The 16,593-nt window shown below is 44.4% G+C and overlaps 1 protein-coding gene across 2 annotated transcripts in view; it reads left to right on the top strand.

The window, feature by feature from the left end:
* DOCK2 (dedicator of cytokinesis 2) overlaps positions 1 to 16,593 on the top strand; it is a 456,669-nt gene that overhangs the window by 68,169 nt on the left and 371,907 nt on the right. For both annotated transcript variants that reach the window (XM_070476853.1, XM_070476854.1), the window contains exons 15-22: positions 2,111 to 2,209; positions 3,908 to 3,980; positions 4,101 to 4,204; positions 6,175 to 6,358; positions 6,492 to 6,589; positions 9,425 to 9,514; positions 10,562 to 10,662; positions 11,467 to 11,601. In XM_070476853.1, the coding sequence (XP_070332954.1) occupies positions 2,111 to 2,209; positions 3,908 to 3,980; positions 4,101 to 4,204; positions 6,175 to 6,358; positions 6,492 to 6,589; positions 9,425 to 9,514; positions 10,562 to 10,662; positions 11,467 to 11,601 (884 nt within the window). The remainder of the gene's footprint in view (positions 1 to 2,110; positions 2,210 to 3,907; positions 3,981 to 4,100; positions 4,205 to 6,174; positions 6,359 to 6,491; positions 6,590 to 9,424; positions 9,515 to 10,561; positions 10,663 to 11,466; positions 11,602 to 16,593) is intronic.

Here is a 16,593-nt window from a genome sequence, read left to right as displayed (position 1 = left end):
CTACGTGGTCAGGAGAACTTTGGAAGCATATTTTTAGTTCAGTACCTAAGAAGTTCTGAAAGGATCCATCCCACTGAAAAGAGAGTTGCGTGTCTTCCCTCACTTGCAGTTCCATGGTTGTCCTTGTTTTTTAGGGATAAGTTTTGAAAGGCTGCTATATCCTTTTCAAATGGTTTCAATCTGGCTGTAGGTAGCATCAGTCTGTACTGAAACAAAACTCATTCTTTCCCGATAGCTCAGAAGTATGGAGCAGGCTCTCAAGTAAGAGGGACAGGATTGTAACTTCCCATAGCTTAGCTTGCTTCACCAGGGGACCCAAAGTGAAAGTATGTGGCCAGCTTTGGTCATTCAGCCTGGTAGGGGATCTACTAGAGATCTGATGGAATCTAGTGAGAAGCATGGATCCTTACACCATAAAAAGCCCAGAGACACACTTTGCAATTTGGGGGCTTGGGGCTGCAAAACCAGTTCTCATGTCCCTAGATCTTTGAAGACTTGAGGTTAAAATCTCTTGTTCTGTTTTAAAAATCAACCTCAAGATTCTTCAGGGTGACCCTACCTTAGATCTTGTTTTGGGACCAAACAATTGGAACGAACACAGATAGAATTGGGGCTGGCATACTCTGTGGCTCAGCCGGTAAAGAACCTGCCTGAAATGCGGGAGACCTGGGTTCGATCCCTGGATTGGGAAGATTCCCTGGAGAAGGGAAAGGCTAGCCATTCCAGTATTGTGGTCTGGAGAATTCCATGGACTGCCTAGTCTGTGGGGTCCTAAAGAATCGGACAGGACTGAGTGACTTTCACTTTCACTTTCATAGTCTATTGCAGGGCTTCCCAGGTGGCTCAGTGGTAAAGAATCTGCCTGCCTCTGCAGGAGATGCAAGAAATGTGGGTTCGATCCCTAGGTTGAAAAGATCCCCTGGGAGAGGGCATGGCACCCCACTCCAGTATTGTTGCCTGGAGAATCTCATGGACAGAGGAGCCTGGCAGACTAGAGTACATGGGGTCACAAAAAGTCAGATATGACTGAAGCGATTGAGCATACACATGTGCATAGTCTATTGCAAGAGAATTCCTTGTTACTGTGAGGGTGAGTTTTATGGCAAAGAATAAATACCCTATATTGCTTGCTCTTTTCTCACTCTCTCAGAGTATCCTTCCTGCCTTTCTGCTCAAACCCACTGTGGAATCTTTCTTTGAGATCTTCAACTGTCATTACCTCTAAGAAATATTCTTTGAGTCTTTAGGGAGAACTGAAGTGACCTTTCTCAGTGCTCCATAGTATTACACAGTCAGCCCTCCATACCTAAACCTATGGGTTCTGCATCTGCAGATAGGAAGGTCAACTGTACTACATCATTTTATATAAGAGACTTGAGCATCTATGGATTTTTAAAATCAGCAATGGGAAAGAGGGGGCCCTGGAATCAAGCTCCCAAGGATACCAAGGAACTGGCTACATGTGTCTGTCATCACTTCATGTTGCCTAGTGATTTATCTGCTCATATGATGTTTCCTGCACCACACTGTGAGCCCTCATGTCAGGTTTCCTGTCTGACTCATGCCCATATCCCAGTGCTTAGCCTGGTATGGTGTCTGGAAGATGCTCCCTCACTGTGGGCTTCCTTAGCCCCCACTGCCCATGTGTCTGTCTGAAGGTTGATCTCCCTCCGCTTGCCCAGCTTCTGCTGGGACCTTGATGTGTGAGCATCAGAAATCCATTGGAATGAGCTGGTGCCTGGCTGACCTGAGTCTGTTGTAAGCTTTGTGCAATTCAGATATAGGAAACAAATAGGATTAAGAAGACTGGCAGCATGCAGCAACTCCAAGGCCTGTTACCAGGGACAACAGGGCAGCCGTGTCAGCGCCTACTGCGCTCCAGTGACTCCCAGAACGCAAGGGATAGAATCTTTGCAGTAAGCAGCTGTCACTCCTAGGGCCAGGCACATTCATGGGTAAATCCGTAATGGAGAAGGGTACCTGGCAGAAGGCTTAAAGAAGGAAGGGTTATCTCAGGCCCTATGGCCAGCCTTGGCCTTGGCCCAAAACTGCCCAAGCATAGAAAATGACAATTCTATAGTGTTTTCTCTTTTCATTTTTCTTGGGTCAGAATGCAATTTGTGTGGGAGCTGGGGACAAGCCTATGAATGAATACCGGTCCGTTGTATACTATCAAGTCAAACAGCCACGGTGGATGGAAACAGTCAAGGTAATAATAATAATAATAATAAACAATAACAACAATGATAATAATTGCAAACATGAATCTAGGGACTCTAAGACACCTCCCTAAGACCTGAAACAATGCCCTATCCTTTGTCTGGTGGTGTGTCAGGCAGTGGAAAGAGTGGCCCAGTGGGTGAGTGCCTTAGTTCTCTTGCTCACCCTTCATTGGTCAGGACCTGGTTGCCTTGGAGTTGTCAGATGGTCTCATAGACTGTGCACCAGCCAGCAAGCTGTGTCCTTCTATTCATCAGTGAGGAGTGATGGAGCTTGGGAGCAAATGTGAAGCTGTAAAAAGCTATTTAATGCCTGGAAGATCCCCTACTGAGAGGGTACCCCAGATGGAAATGGCATCAACCACAAATATTTGCATTACCAGATTGTCGCGCTATAGCAGAAGGGAATAGTGTGTGTTAAAAATAGGGTATGGAATTAATTTAGTGAACAGTGAAGCTTGATCACAGCTTCAGATATCTCTGCCTTGTGATTAGTAGCAGTTTTTGCTCACCCTGTGCTCTGAACCCAAACTGAAGACATGGTGAGGCTCCCCTTGTTGGGGGAGCTGTTCAGGCCTCAGTGGTACTTGCCTTGTCGCGGCATTTCTGTGTTCCCAGCGGGTCTCCTTGCACTCATTCTCTTCAAATGGCCCACCCATCTCTGGGCTCAGAGACCATCAGACCAGGCTGCTTTCTCCTCTCTGTGCTCTCATGCACCCCAGTTATATCTCTTTGTGAGCTCTCATCACATCGTGATAATTATGTATTGCCCCGTGTAGGCTGCAGTCTCTTTGGATGCAAGGACACTGTCTAATGTCAGCCTGGCCAGTGCCTCACATAATGGTAGTAATGATTCAATGTGCAGTGAAAGAATGAACAACAGCTGCCCATGTAACTCTCAGTTCTTTTGCTCTGAGACGCATAACAAGTGATTTTGGAGGGGGCTCAAATTTCATTCTCTGGAGCAGTGCCCACTGAGAGCCTGAGTGGATTTCCCACAGGTTGCTAAGCCTGAAATGCACAATAGAGAGGTTGCTGTGGAGCTTTGGGTGGTGGGATAGTCCAGACCCAGGCCGAAAGCACCTCCATCAAGGATACAGCAAAGACCATTCACTAGACGGTGAAACTGGGTGACCAAGGGGTGATGGTCTTGGCCCAGTGTCCTTGGAGGAACAAGCATCTGAACATGTCTCTAACCAAAGATTCCCATGAAATGAACCCTAGGATGTCTCAAATATGATCAGATTCAAACATTTTTATTAATTTACATAAATGACAGTCTTCCAGCAAGCCCCCTAATGGGCATTGCTAATTTGCTAAGCCCTGCTGCAATTGCCTGAACTCCTGGAGTGTGTAAGGAAAATGTGCATCGTACAGTTTGCAGTGCATCAAATCCTGCGCTAAAGTTATGTGACTTTTATATCAATTTGGGGAGATTCATTTTTCCTCACTATAATTTACAGATCCCTTTTCATTGGCTGGGAATGCAATTTGCCAAATGGATTACATTTGGTACTTTATTTTCTCTTCATTGCTAGTTCTTATGTAATTTATTTACAGTTCATCAGGCTTGATGAATGGGTGACGTATCAGCACACAGCACTCTCAGTTAAATGGTCAGGCTGCCTTTTTTGGGGGGAGGGCCATTTAACTCATTGTCTTCTGAGCTCTGGTTTCTGCCTGCTGAGGTGGCTGTCCCTATTGAAGACATGCAGCGGATCCACCTGCGATTCATGTTTCGACATCGGTCATCCCTGGAATGTGAGTACCAAATGGCATCTCCACGGCCCTAAGAGCAGTGGGGTGGGATCACTCCTTTTGGTAGTGGGTGGGTGGCCCAGGTACCCTTTTCTTTCCTAACCTCAAAAATGCCATTTTTAGCTAAAGACAAAGGAGAAAAAAACTTTGCCATGTCCTACGTGAAGCTGATGAAGGAAGATGGGACCACTCTGCATGATGGATGCCATGACTTGGTTGTCCTAAAGGTACCATGTCTCTGTGCTGTGCTCAGCTGTGTTCTACCCTTCGTGACCCCGTGAACTGTAGCCTGCCAGGCTCCTCTGTCCATGGGGTTTTTCAGGCAACAATATTGGAGTGGGTCACCATTTCCTCCTCCAGGGGTTAGTCCCCACCCAGGGACCAAACCAGTGTCTCGTGCAGCTCCTGCATTGCAGTGGATTCTTTACCTGCTGAGCCGTCAGGGAAGCCCATGAACTGAGATCAACTCTGCAGCAAGGAGCGTGTACGAAGTGAGGGGGATATGGCAAGACTGCCTGGTAAATGAGAGCAGGGACCCCAATGACACGCATCAGGGCTCTCCAGTTGTGAGACCTGGTACAAAGTCTGGACTTCTCTGGGCCTCCGTGTCCTCATCTGTGAGCCCTCAGTGAGTGAGTGTGAGAATCACAAGAGTTATTCCATGTAAACATGACAGTGATGGGCGCATGGAACTCTCAGTAAATGGAAGGTTGTCACCCACAGAATGGGCTTTGATTCTGTAAGACACCTGTGGGGTGTTCAGAAGACCAGCAAGAAATATTTGAGAGACTCATCACTATAGTGAATGGAAAAAAATATTAGCATTTAGAGTTCTAATCCTGCTGTTGATTAACCTGGAGTCATCTTATGCGTCTTCCTGAGACTTATTTTCTTTTTCAAACGGTTATGGTCATGTTTATGACCATAAGATGACCCATGCAGAAGGACCATGTAGAAGAGTGTAGCTGTCACTATGTTCTTGCATTATGAGACTTGCACTGTTCTCTGGGAGTGGGGGTGTCTTCTGGACTTACATGCTCCCCCACAGCCCTGTTCATGACAGTGGCATGCCTCTGTTGGCACCTGGCTGGAGGCACAGGGTGTGGCTGTGGATCAGGGAAAGGCTAAGCGGTCAAAGATCACAGAGATCACAGAGATCACACTCTTGCCCCTGACTTTCTCAGCCTTGGAGGCTGGGGTTGCCCTTTTGCTCTGGTCTGGATAGCAAAGACAGCCTCATCCAATCTTCATCACATGGTACTCTTCTCTGAGTCTCTGTGACTTTCCAGAACACTCCTTTTTTCTTCTGTAAGCTTGTTTTCTCATTTGTGATGCATCCAAGTAGTTCTTGGCTTAAAGGCCATTCTTCCTCAATAGATTTATAGTACCATTTGCAGTCAGTTTTCAGTTTGGTCACCTTCCTTAAGCCTTGGTCTCCTCATCTGTAAACTGGAGATGCTACCAGTATCCCCACCAGTAACAGCTGCTCTGAGGCTTAAATGATGTCCACTGAAGCGTGAAGAGCACTTTTTGCGGCACCCAATGCAGAGTAAGGGCTCCACACCTGTTGCCTGCTGCACAGCCTCCCTCCAGCCATTCACTTCAGCATGCGAGGGACTTATGTCTCTGTCATCTCACTAAGTCTTCTGTACGCATTTTGCCATCTAGTCCACCCAAAATTTCTAGAATTTGCTATGAAGCATAGGCAATGTGCTTCATAATCAGTTTAATCAAGAGAAAAACGAGACACAGAGAGACAAAGGGACATATTCAGAATAACACAGACTTGTGAATAGTAGGATAGGGTCTAAATCCCATCACTTTCAGAATCCAGTGCCTTTCCTCTTTAATCTGATTCCTTATCCCGCTGGTGGGCTTGTTTGTATTAAGATCTTATGAAACTTAGAATGAACTAAAATATGCTATTTGGGACTCTTCAATTTCCTCTGTGCCATTAATGAAGTCTATAGAGCCTTCAAATCTGTGAACGTTGAACCCCTTTCCCATTGATGTGACCTTGGCTTCTCCCCGCCTTGTGGAGAAATAGCCCTACGTCACCAGCCGTGGGTCGCTCCGCTGATGACGTTCCTCGCGGCTCTGGCCCTCCCCGCCTACGGCGTGTACTCTGGCCTTGCAGATTCTGGTGGCAATGGGTGTGTACCTTCGGTTGGGGCAGTAACGACGGTGTTGTTTCCAGGGAGACAGCAAGAAAATGGAGGACGCCAGCTCTTACCTGACGCTTCCTTCTTACCGACACCACGTGGAAAACAAGGGGGCCACCTTGAGTCGAAGCTCCAGCAGTGTTGGGGGGCTGTCTGTCAGCTCCCGGGATGTCTTCTCCATATCTACACTGGTGTGCTCCACAAAGCTCACCCAGAATGGTACTGGAACCGCTGGGAGCTCTGCGTGTGTGTGCGTGTGCGTGTGCGTATGTGTGGTCAGGCCTGGGGAGGTCCTGATACAGACAGTTCAGGCCAGTAAGTAGTAATTCTGCTTGTCTGGACTCTGTTTCAGTGGGCTTGCTGGGTTTGCTTAAGTGGCGTATGAAGCCACAGCTGCTACAGGAGAATTTAGAAAAATTGAAGATTGTTGATGGAGAAGAAGTGGTAAAGGTAAGTGGGACTTCATTTTGCCTGTTTTCATCCACCAGGGACAGACCTTTAACTCATGAGTGGCTTCCAGGAAGAGATAAAGTGTTCAGGGAGGCAGGACACATTTTCTTCTGACAATGGGAGACAGTGTCCCAAGTTGGCATTAGAAGCCTTTATTGATAAAGCTGGGGAATGATGTGGTTCAGTGACGCTGAATGTTGAGCAGGAGAAAAGTATGGCTGTGCTCAGTTTCTGGAAATAGATGAACTTTGGTATAGATCCCAGCTCCAACACTAGCCAACTTCATGTGGTACTATTCTCAATATGACGTATTTGGCAGAGTTGTTATGAGCTTTCAAGATGAAAAATATTTAAAAATTACTCAGCAAGTCTCTTACACACAATGTACAATAATTGAACTAAAGCGTATGAAACATACAAGGTTAAACAAGGAGTAAATATTTACTTTTGTTGTTATAAGTTGCTATAGTAGTGTGATCTCTCAGTATTATCTACATGTTGCTGTTAGAAATAAAAAGTATTCTTGTTTCCACTTCTTTGATAATGTTACGTGTTAAACATGAGAAAAGGAAAGACCATCAATGCTCACATTTTAAGTAAAACAAGCAGAAAACAATGCAGATGTTAGATGTTTTGTTGTGTCCACATGGTGGTGGAGAATATAGTGTCTGAAGTACAAATCTAATTAAAGCAACCCTCTCTCCAGCATCATGAATTGGGACAAGTGTTTCCTGGTGATCTTGTTTCTTTCAGGAACTCGGTACAGTTGGAAACTCTGAACATCTTTATGTAGTAGCTCTGTGTTTTGGCTGTAGGAAATATCGACACATGTCTTAGGGGGGAGTATCAAGTTTCATTTAATTGCCCATAGAAGGAGAAGCAAGGTTCGAATTTCAAGATCAATGCTTTAATTGTGCACCATTGACCCACCTACCCAGTTCAGCAATGGTAGAGAAATTCTCCAGACATTCTTTTACAAGGTCTGTCACCTTTAGGCAGCTGGAAAAGTCATCTCAAAGGCAATTCTGTTGTCTTCCTTTGCATTCTGTTTTTCCTTTTATCAAAAGACATATACTCTACAAATCTTAAGAATACAGAGCACTTATCTTAAAAGTACAGTTCAGTGTATTTTTACACATGTATATAACTGCAGAGGAACCAGAGATCAAATTGCCAACATCTGCTGGATCATAGAAAAAGCAAGAGAATTCCAGAGAAACTACTTCTGCTATTTCTGCTTCATTGACTACGCTAAAACCTTTGACTGTGTGAATCACAACAAACTGTGGAAAATTCAAACTGTGGAAAAGAGATGGGACTACCAGACCACCTTGCCTGCCTCCTGAGAAACCTGTATGCAGGTCAAGAAGCAACAGTTGGAACCGGACACTGAAGAGTGGACTGATTCAAAATTGGGAAAGGAGTTCATCAAGGCTGTATATTGTCACCCTGCTTGTTTAACTTATATGCAGAGTACATCATGCGAAATGTCTGGCTGGATGAAGCACAAGCTGGAATCAAGATTTCTGGGAGAAATATCAATAACCTCAGATATGTAGATGACACCAACGTTATGGCAGAAAGTGAAGAAGAACTAAAGAGCCTCTTGATGAAAGTGAAAGAGGAGTGTGAAAAAGCTGGCTTTAAACTCAACATTCAAAAAACAAAGATCATGGCATCTGGTCCCATCACTTCATCACAAATAGATGGGTAAACAGTGGAAACAGTGGCTGACTTTATTTTTTGGGACTCCAAAATCACTGCAGATGGTAACTGCAGCCATGAAATTAAAAGACACTTGCTCCTTGAAAGAAAAGTTATGACCAACCTAGACAGCATATTAAAAAGCAGAGACATTACTTTGCCAACAAAGGTCCATCTAGTCAAAGCTATGGTTTTTCCAGTAGTCATGTGTGGATGTGAGAGTTGGACTATAAAGAAAGCTGAGCACCAAATAATTGATGCTTTTGAACTGTGGTGTTGGAGAAGACTTGAGAGTCTCTTGGACTGCAGGGAGATCAAACCACTCAATCCTAAAGGGAATCAATCCTGACTATTCATTAGAAGGACTGCTGCTGAAGCTGAAGCTACAATACTTTTGCCACATGATGTGAAGAATTGAATCATTAGAAAAGATTCTGATGCTGGGAAAGATTGAAGGTGGGAGGAGAAGGGAACGACAGAGGATGAGATGGTTGGATGGCATCACCGACTCAATGGCCATGAGTTTGAACAAGCTCTGGGTAATGGTGAAAGACAGGGAAGCCTGGCATGCTGCAGTCCATGGGGTCACAACGTATTTAACACAACCGAGCAGCTGAATAGCAACAGCAACACAACTGTGTACCCACCACCTGGATCAACATAGAGTCCATTTGTATCAGCGCGGTAGAGTCTCCCTTACCTCTTCTTAGTCAGTAACCCACTCAAGGGTAGATGCTAAGCTACCAAGCTGACTACCATCATCATAGATGGGTTTTTGCCTGTTATTGAATTTCATAAAAATAGAGTGATAATAAACATGCATTTTGCATCTGACTTATCTCACTCTGTAAAATGCTCACAAGAGTTATAGCCATCTTTCTACATAGAAGTAGTTTGCTCACTTTTATTGCTGTGGCATGTTCTGTAATACCAAAGTACCACCCTGTATTTATCTACTTTGCTGAAGATGGACAGCTGACTTGCTCCAATTTCTGGCTTTTGTGAGGAATGCACCTGACCCTCCTGAACATGGCACATGGTGTGTGCCTATATTCTCTTGGGTAAACACAGAGGGGTGGGACTTCTGCATCACCTGAACCTTTCTTATGAGACCTCTGTTATTTTGCCCAGTTTCTCCAGGATACTCTGGATGCACTCTTCAACATCATGATGGAGCATTCTCAAAGTAATGAGTATGACATCCTCGTCTTTGATGCTTTGGTAAGAGAGAGGGGGCCAGTGTTTTGTGACATTAGGGGCGTTAATATTGTGTCTCACTGTGAGACCATGGAGAACTATGGCCCACGTGGACTTTTCCATGAGTTTTTTTGGAGGCATGGTAACATTCAGCGACCAGGCCAATAAAGGAGTTCCTATTTCCCTTGTTAGTTTTGAGTTGATTTGAAAGCATGGGCAGAGGGATTAAAATGAGAGTGTTCAAATGTTGATGGTGGTTTGGCCCTGGTTGAAAGTACATAAAGCCGAATATCATGAATATTCGCTTGGGCTGTCCGTGAATTCTGGGCGCGAATCCTTGGTCAGGTTGTAGAGCACCCCAGATGTTTCCTAACTCTTTTACTTTCTTCCTCCTCATTGTCTCCAGTTTAGCAGTCAGTACACTCCTCTGCCTATCTAGGCCATCTTTCAGTGGGTGGTACACCATTCAGATCTGTCTTCTTACCGTCGTTTGAAATGGTCTTTGCCTCTTCTTGCTGTCCCAGCTCACATCTTTTCAGTGTCATGTCAAAATAAACATAAGAAACATCCACATTAAGAGTCAGTGACCAACAAAGTATGAATGTGTCAACCTTTTGTGACAGTGACATTTACATTTTTAAAGGACTGACTTGGAGACAACTGTGACTTAGTCCATTGCTTCCCAAGGGGGCTTCCTACAAAGCTAGCCTTAAGGAGAAATGTTTCCTGAAGAACACTCACTTGAGAACTCAGGAAGTGCTGAACCTTGCCCAACTCTCTTGGAGATTTACAGTGCACAAAAGCATGTAGAAAGCTCTGATAAGTCCTGCAATAAAGAAGGTAGTCTAAGATTGATAACTTGAGATTTCTCAAACTTGTCTGGCTGTGAAACCCTTTTATCTTATGAAACCCTTTTTAGAAGAGATGCTACCATAATGTAAAGGACTAAAGATACGTTAGTGAACTAATTCCTGGGCAAAAGAATTTGATAGGCATTTAGTTGTACTATGTGAATATGACTTCCTGTCCTGGGTCTGCCCCCAAACACTGACTCCTTGCCTCTTTCTGAAGATCTACATAATAGGTCTCATTGCTGACCGGAAGTTCCAGCATTTCAACACCGTCCTGGAGGCTTACATTCAACAGCATTTCAGTGCTACCCTAGCTTACAAGTAAGTAACTGTGAACCCTCTACTTATCCTGCTAGGGTGCCTAGGTCACAAGAAACTTGAATAGTTTCCTTTTGTCACCAGACTGTGTGAGTTCTACATTTTCTGACAAAACCCCATTTGGCCTGTGTTATTTGGATTAAATAAAAGTATGCAAACTCATAGGTTGGTATGAATATTTTATGGTGGCAGAAGTACATGGCAGTGTTTGCTTATTCATTCATTCATTCAGTTAGCTATCATTTATTGAACAACTATTTATGATACTCAAGGCTAGAAAAAAGAAAGTGTATATGCAAGTGACTCAGTATTGCTTATATATAGAGGGCTGAAGGCTAGAGATCAGAGATGATGCTGGAAAAGGTGAAGGAGCCTGGAAAAGCAGGCCACATAGTTCCAAGTCTACCCTGCTGGTAATAAAGAAACAAAGGAAATTCCCAAGCAAAGGAGCTCCATGATATTAAAAGAACATTTTCTGTGGGAAGAAAAAACTGAAAAGAACATCATAACCACCACCATCCCCACTCACAACTTCATTGTGGCTGGTTTTCCCAGTGAAAAGCTTTTTTTTCCCCATTGGATTTTTTTTCTTTGCTGGCTTTTTATGGGCAGGAAATATTTATTCATTCCCTGTATTAAATGTATATTTTTAAGCAGAGTTATTTTTATGATGTAAATGAGTGAGTGAGCTTGTCTATACTACCACCTTTAACCTTTGATTGAATGCCTTGTAATTTACTAAGCAAACTAATTACCATGCTGTGGGCTGAAAAGAGATGTATTTTGAAAATGTAATTCCTTATTCAGGAAATTGATGACGGTGCTGAAGACTTACTTGGACACCTCCAGCAGAGGAGAGCAATGTGAACCAATCCTAAGAACACTGAAAGCTTTGGAATATGTATTCAAGTTCATTGTTCGGTCAAGGACATTATTTTCACAGTGAGTACTTGTTCTGTAAGATTGATTGATTAGCTCTGCAGTTCCTCTGGGACACAACAGTATTTGTGCCATTGGAGAAACTTTCACAAAATTACAGTCAGCCATTGATTAAAAACAACTTAAAAATCCAACTTAGAGATTTATGAATAGGTGATAATTGTTCCAAGTTCATTTGGAGAGGAAAAAAAAAAAAGAAATCATGTGTTGAAGAGTTATGTTTCCTCCAGTGAATATGATCTGTGATATGAGGCTCTTCTGCATTTCACCTAACATTCTTCATTTAATCTGAGATATGATGAAAGCTTTCCAGGAATCTATATTCCATGGGGATAGGGAGGCAGAATTCAGAAAACCTGACATTTATTTGGCTCTAGAAGGATGTGCATGAAGATGAGCTGTTATTTGCAGTTGAGCTGCCTGTCTGTGAAATCCTAGTGGCCAAAAAGGGAGCTGACATGTTAGATATGATATGTGATGGTCAGTATCACAGAGGTTAGCTGCCCTTTTAAAAGACTTCAGAGATGGAGTCATTCCAATGCGACCTGCAAAATAACAATTTATGTTCATACTAGCTACAAGGCAAAGTTGGGCGGGGTATTGGTTGTGTGTATGACTAAGTTGGCTGTGTGTTATGGGAAATAAGAAGTAACATACAGGAAACGTACCACCTGGATTCTTACCAAGCTGACTCAGGGGGAAACAATTTTGTTTTATTTTGCACTATTGAAAACTCTCAGGAGTAGTTGGCCTTAGGTATGGCTGGATCCAGATGCTTGGTGCCATTCAGCTTTGTCTCTCTAGATCTTGGCTCTGCTTTCCTTTTGTTGGTTGCCTTCTGAGGCAAGTTGTCCAATGTGGAAGCTACCAGAACCTCAGATTCATATTCTACTAGCTTAAGCAATTCTAGGTTCCCTGTTGTTATACAAAATCCTATGCCATGAGACAAGTGCTCGGGCCTGGTGCACTGGGAAGACCCAGAGGGATCGGGTAGAGAGGGAGGTGGGAGGGGGGATCGGGATGGGGAATACATGTAAATCCATGACTGATTCATGTCAATGTATGACAAAACCCACTACAATATTGTAAAGTAATTAGCCTCCAACTAATAAAAATAAATGGAAAAAAAAACTGTGTAAAAAAAAAAAAATCCTATGCCAAGAACTATCTGATCATGTGCTAAGATCTTAAATAGTGTGACCACGGGAATGAATACATAAATTGTGCCTTTATAGTCTCATGTCCACCTCTGGAGCCATGGGTCATGTAAACAACTTATGGTATGAACTTGTTTACTTAGAGGATGGTGTCCCCCCAAGTAGAAGTCTGTAACTCATCATTTTGACCAAGACGCTGGATGAGTTATGGAAGCTTCATACTCAAAGTCTGCTGAAATGGGTAATCATTTGAGATTCTCATTTTTAGGAGAATTCTTTGATATTTCAGTTGATGAATAGAAAGAGATGAGTGTTTTAAACCATGTCACAAAGCATATGTCACTTAGACATATGCTATTTTAAAATTGAAGGATCTGTTTCAATTCCTCTATTTTGTCAGATAGTCAAGGTGAAGATCATGTAAGGGGTATTCTTCCAAATTCAAGAGATACTTGTCAAGTGTTTGAAAAACAGCAGGGGACAATTGTGAGTCTTGGAAGTGTTCAATGATTCAAACATTGTAATTCCAGATTAGGCCATGATATCTTATCCCATCTCCAGGTGAGAACTTTAGATCTTACAGGAAGAACATTTTTTCCATGTGTCATAACTTATGCCTCAGTTTGTCCTTTTAATTTATGTCTCTTCCCTTCCTCCCTCCCTCCTTCCTTATCTTGTCTCTCTTAGTCTATGTCTGTTTCTCCCAGGGGAGCACATATCCCTCCCTCCCTCCCTCCTTCCTTCCTTATCATGTCTCTCTTAGTCTATGTCTGTTTCTCCCAGGGGAACACATATCCCTCCCTCCCCCCCTCCCTCCCTTATCTCACCTCTCTTAGTCCTCCTCTGTTTCTCCCAGGGGAACACAGGGCGTTTGTACATTTGCCTTCTTCTTTTCTACCTGAAGCTCTCTCATCTTTCGGAGGCCCCAGATTCAGTACAAATTCAGTGCTATTGGAACTCTAAGTGATTTTTGGCTTCTTAAGAAGAGGGATAATCTGTTACTCTCTGCTGTACTCCCAGCATAGAGTATATAGAACATAATTGATACTCAAAAAATGTCTGTTGGATGAAGTGCATTTTGGGGACTAGGAGATGTCTCTAAGGTGACCCAGACATAATCTTGAATCCTTTCTCATGAACAGAAATATAGGCTGACCAGCTTGGAGTGTCTAGGACCGCATGCTGAGGTAAGGTAGGTCTTGCTCATTCTAGACTCTTTCATGATGAATTCTCTTAAGCAGGGCCTCAAGGACATTGGGAAGTAATGGTGGTATTTCTGCAAACTAGGAGGACATTTTATTTCCAAATGGTAGATAGCTGTTTCAGTGCTTTGAGATTTCTAAGCCAGCTGGTAGGAAATTGTTAATATAATTATTGCTTTCCGAGTTTCTTGTGTCTGGTATTGTGTTTGTGTTTCCTGTTATTCCTTTCTGTCTTCTTTCCACATGTGCACAGTTATAGCTGATGCATTAGTTGTTCTTACCATCTTTTCTTTGTGCATACTGCACACGAGCATTTACGAGGGCTAGGGATTTTCCTGTATCAATATGCAGGATGCAGTTGGGTAAGAGAGGAAGAAAACTTGTTGAGAAGGACTGGAATTTTTAAAAGGACTGTTCATTTCTAGCACATCAGTTCAGTTCAGTTGCTCAGTCATGTCTGACTCTTTGTGACCCCATGGACTGCAGCATGCCAGGCTTTCCTGTCCATCACCAACTCCTGGAGCTTGCTCAAACTCATGTCCATCAAGTCGGTGATGCCATCCAACCATCTCATCCTCTGTTATCCGCTTTTCCTCCTCCTTTAGTCTTCTCCATCATCAGGATCTTGTCCAGTGAGTCAGCTCTTTGCATCAGGTGCCCAGAGTGTTGGAGCTTCACCTTCAGTATCAGCCAAAGAAAATGATTTTCCTGTCCCCTCTTCCTGTGTCACTAGCTCCTGAGTCAGTCTGGGTGGGTGTCTTTGGCGTCTGCCTGTACCATAGTTACAGCCGAGCAGGTTTGAGCTTCTGTCAGAGGAAAAATGTGGAGAATTCTAAACTGTAGGAAATGTGTCCAAAAATGCTGAGTGGCCAAAAACGTGACCAGTATCCACTGGGCTTTTCTTGAACGACTGAGCCCCTGGGAGGTATCGTGCATAGTGAGGAATACTCAGAAGGAGCTGAAGTGATTCTGTTCTGGGCGTTGAGATTCTCCACAAAACCCCTTGCAGTGACTTTTATCCTGAAGCTCAGACAGCCAGCTGAGCAGATCCCCAGGGTTTCTGAGTCTGTGGAGTTAGAGTCTGCAGTAGCCTGTGCTTCCCTTATGCACGTGATGGACATTCCCGTGAGAGCGCCCCTCCCTGTGGCCGGGCACAAGAAACAGACTGCAGCGTTCCTGTGAGCCTGACTTCTCAAACGGAAGAGGATCAGGAGCCCAGGTCTACAATAGCACTGGCTTCCACGTGTCTGCGCTGCTTGTGAAGCCTAGCCCGGCTGCAGGCTGGAGCAAAGGGGTCGCTGTGGGATGTGGTTATGGTCACTCTGTCCTGGGCAGTGTTGGCTTAGTGATGGGCAGTGCTTAGTCTGCACACTTCCGTCCCCATAAGCACCTGCCTTAGTGAGTGACCCAGACTCTCTGAGCCTCAGTTTCCTCATTTGTGAATGAGGATAAACCAGCTTTATCCTAGTGCTTTGATTGTGAAATGAGATTATATGCACAAAGTTTCTATAAGTATCTGATATTTATTCCACAAGCAAAATAAATCTGTTAGCTGTTATTATGTTTTCACCTAGTAGAGACAGAAAGGGTTCTTGTTTCAAACACTCAAATTTAAAGTGGAAAGTAGAAGTTTTGTGTCTTGATTCATGCTCAGACTTTGCTTTACTGTTCATGCCGAACAAAATGTTGCTTGCTCTTTAACTTTTAGGAAGAGGGGACACTTTGCCAGCTGTCAGTGCTTTTTGAGGACCACAGTGGAGGGAATAGTTACAGCCCCATGAACTCATCTCTTGCTGGCCCCTTGCATGGCCCCTGCTGGGTCTGCAGTTCCCACTTCCCTTGTGAGTGTGGTCAGGCCCCTTTGGCCCAAGCGGCTGTGTACCTGGCTCTCTCTGTTCCTTGCCTGCTCTGCTAGTGTTTTCTTTTGCATCATGTCTCCTGCTCTCATTACAGACCTGCTTAGTTCTTGCTTCCTTCTCCTCCTCCTCCTTTTAGCCCTCTCCGAGGGCTGCTGTGCCGTCACATGCTCCTCCTTCACCTCGTTCATCCACACCGTTGGCTGGGGAGGCGGTCAGCTCTGGGGTTAAAGGCACCATGTCTGGAGCTAGGCTGCTTGGGTTTGAATTCTGCATTTGAATCCTACCACTACCGATTACTGAGGTTTATGACCTTGGACAGCTTACTTAATCTGCTCAGTTTCCTTGTGCATGAAACAGGCATGCACTGAACAAAGAACAAGCCTTTCAGGGTGGTTGTGCAAACGGATGAACTAACGAGCGTCCGGCGGCTGGACAGTGCCTGTTGCTTGGCAGCTGCTCCTGGCTCTGGTCCCCTGCATGGTGCACTTCCCCCGTTACTTCCATCAGCCTTCACACACATGCTCATCTCCTGACCTCATCTCCTTGTCTCTCACCCCATGCCCGCCTCACAGGCCTCCCTGCTGTGGCCCCAAGCTCCCACTGCAGGGCGTTTGCACCCTTCCCCACACAGCCACATGCTCACCCCTGACCTCCCTTACAGCTTTATTCAAATGCGTCCTTCACTCCCCTGTGTGTGGTGGCAACCTCTGCCCCTGGCAGTCTTGGTTGCCCTCCTGTTCACTCCGCTCTTTGTCAGTTTCCTCCTCAGGGAACCAA

The sequence above is a fragment of the Odocoileus virginianus genome, chromosome 14 (assembly GCF_023699985.2).
Source record: "Odocoileus virginianus isolate 20LAN1187 ecotype Illinois chromosome 14, Ovbor_1.2, whole genome shotgun sequence".
In the NCBI taxonomy this organism is placed as follows: Eukaryota; Metazoa; Chordata; class Mammalia; order Artiodactyla; family Cervidae; genus Odocoileus; species Odocoileus virginianus.
This window is presented reverse-complemented; position numbering and strand designations above follow the sequence as displayed.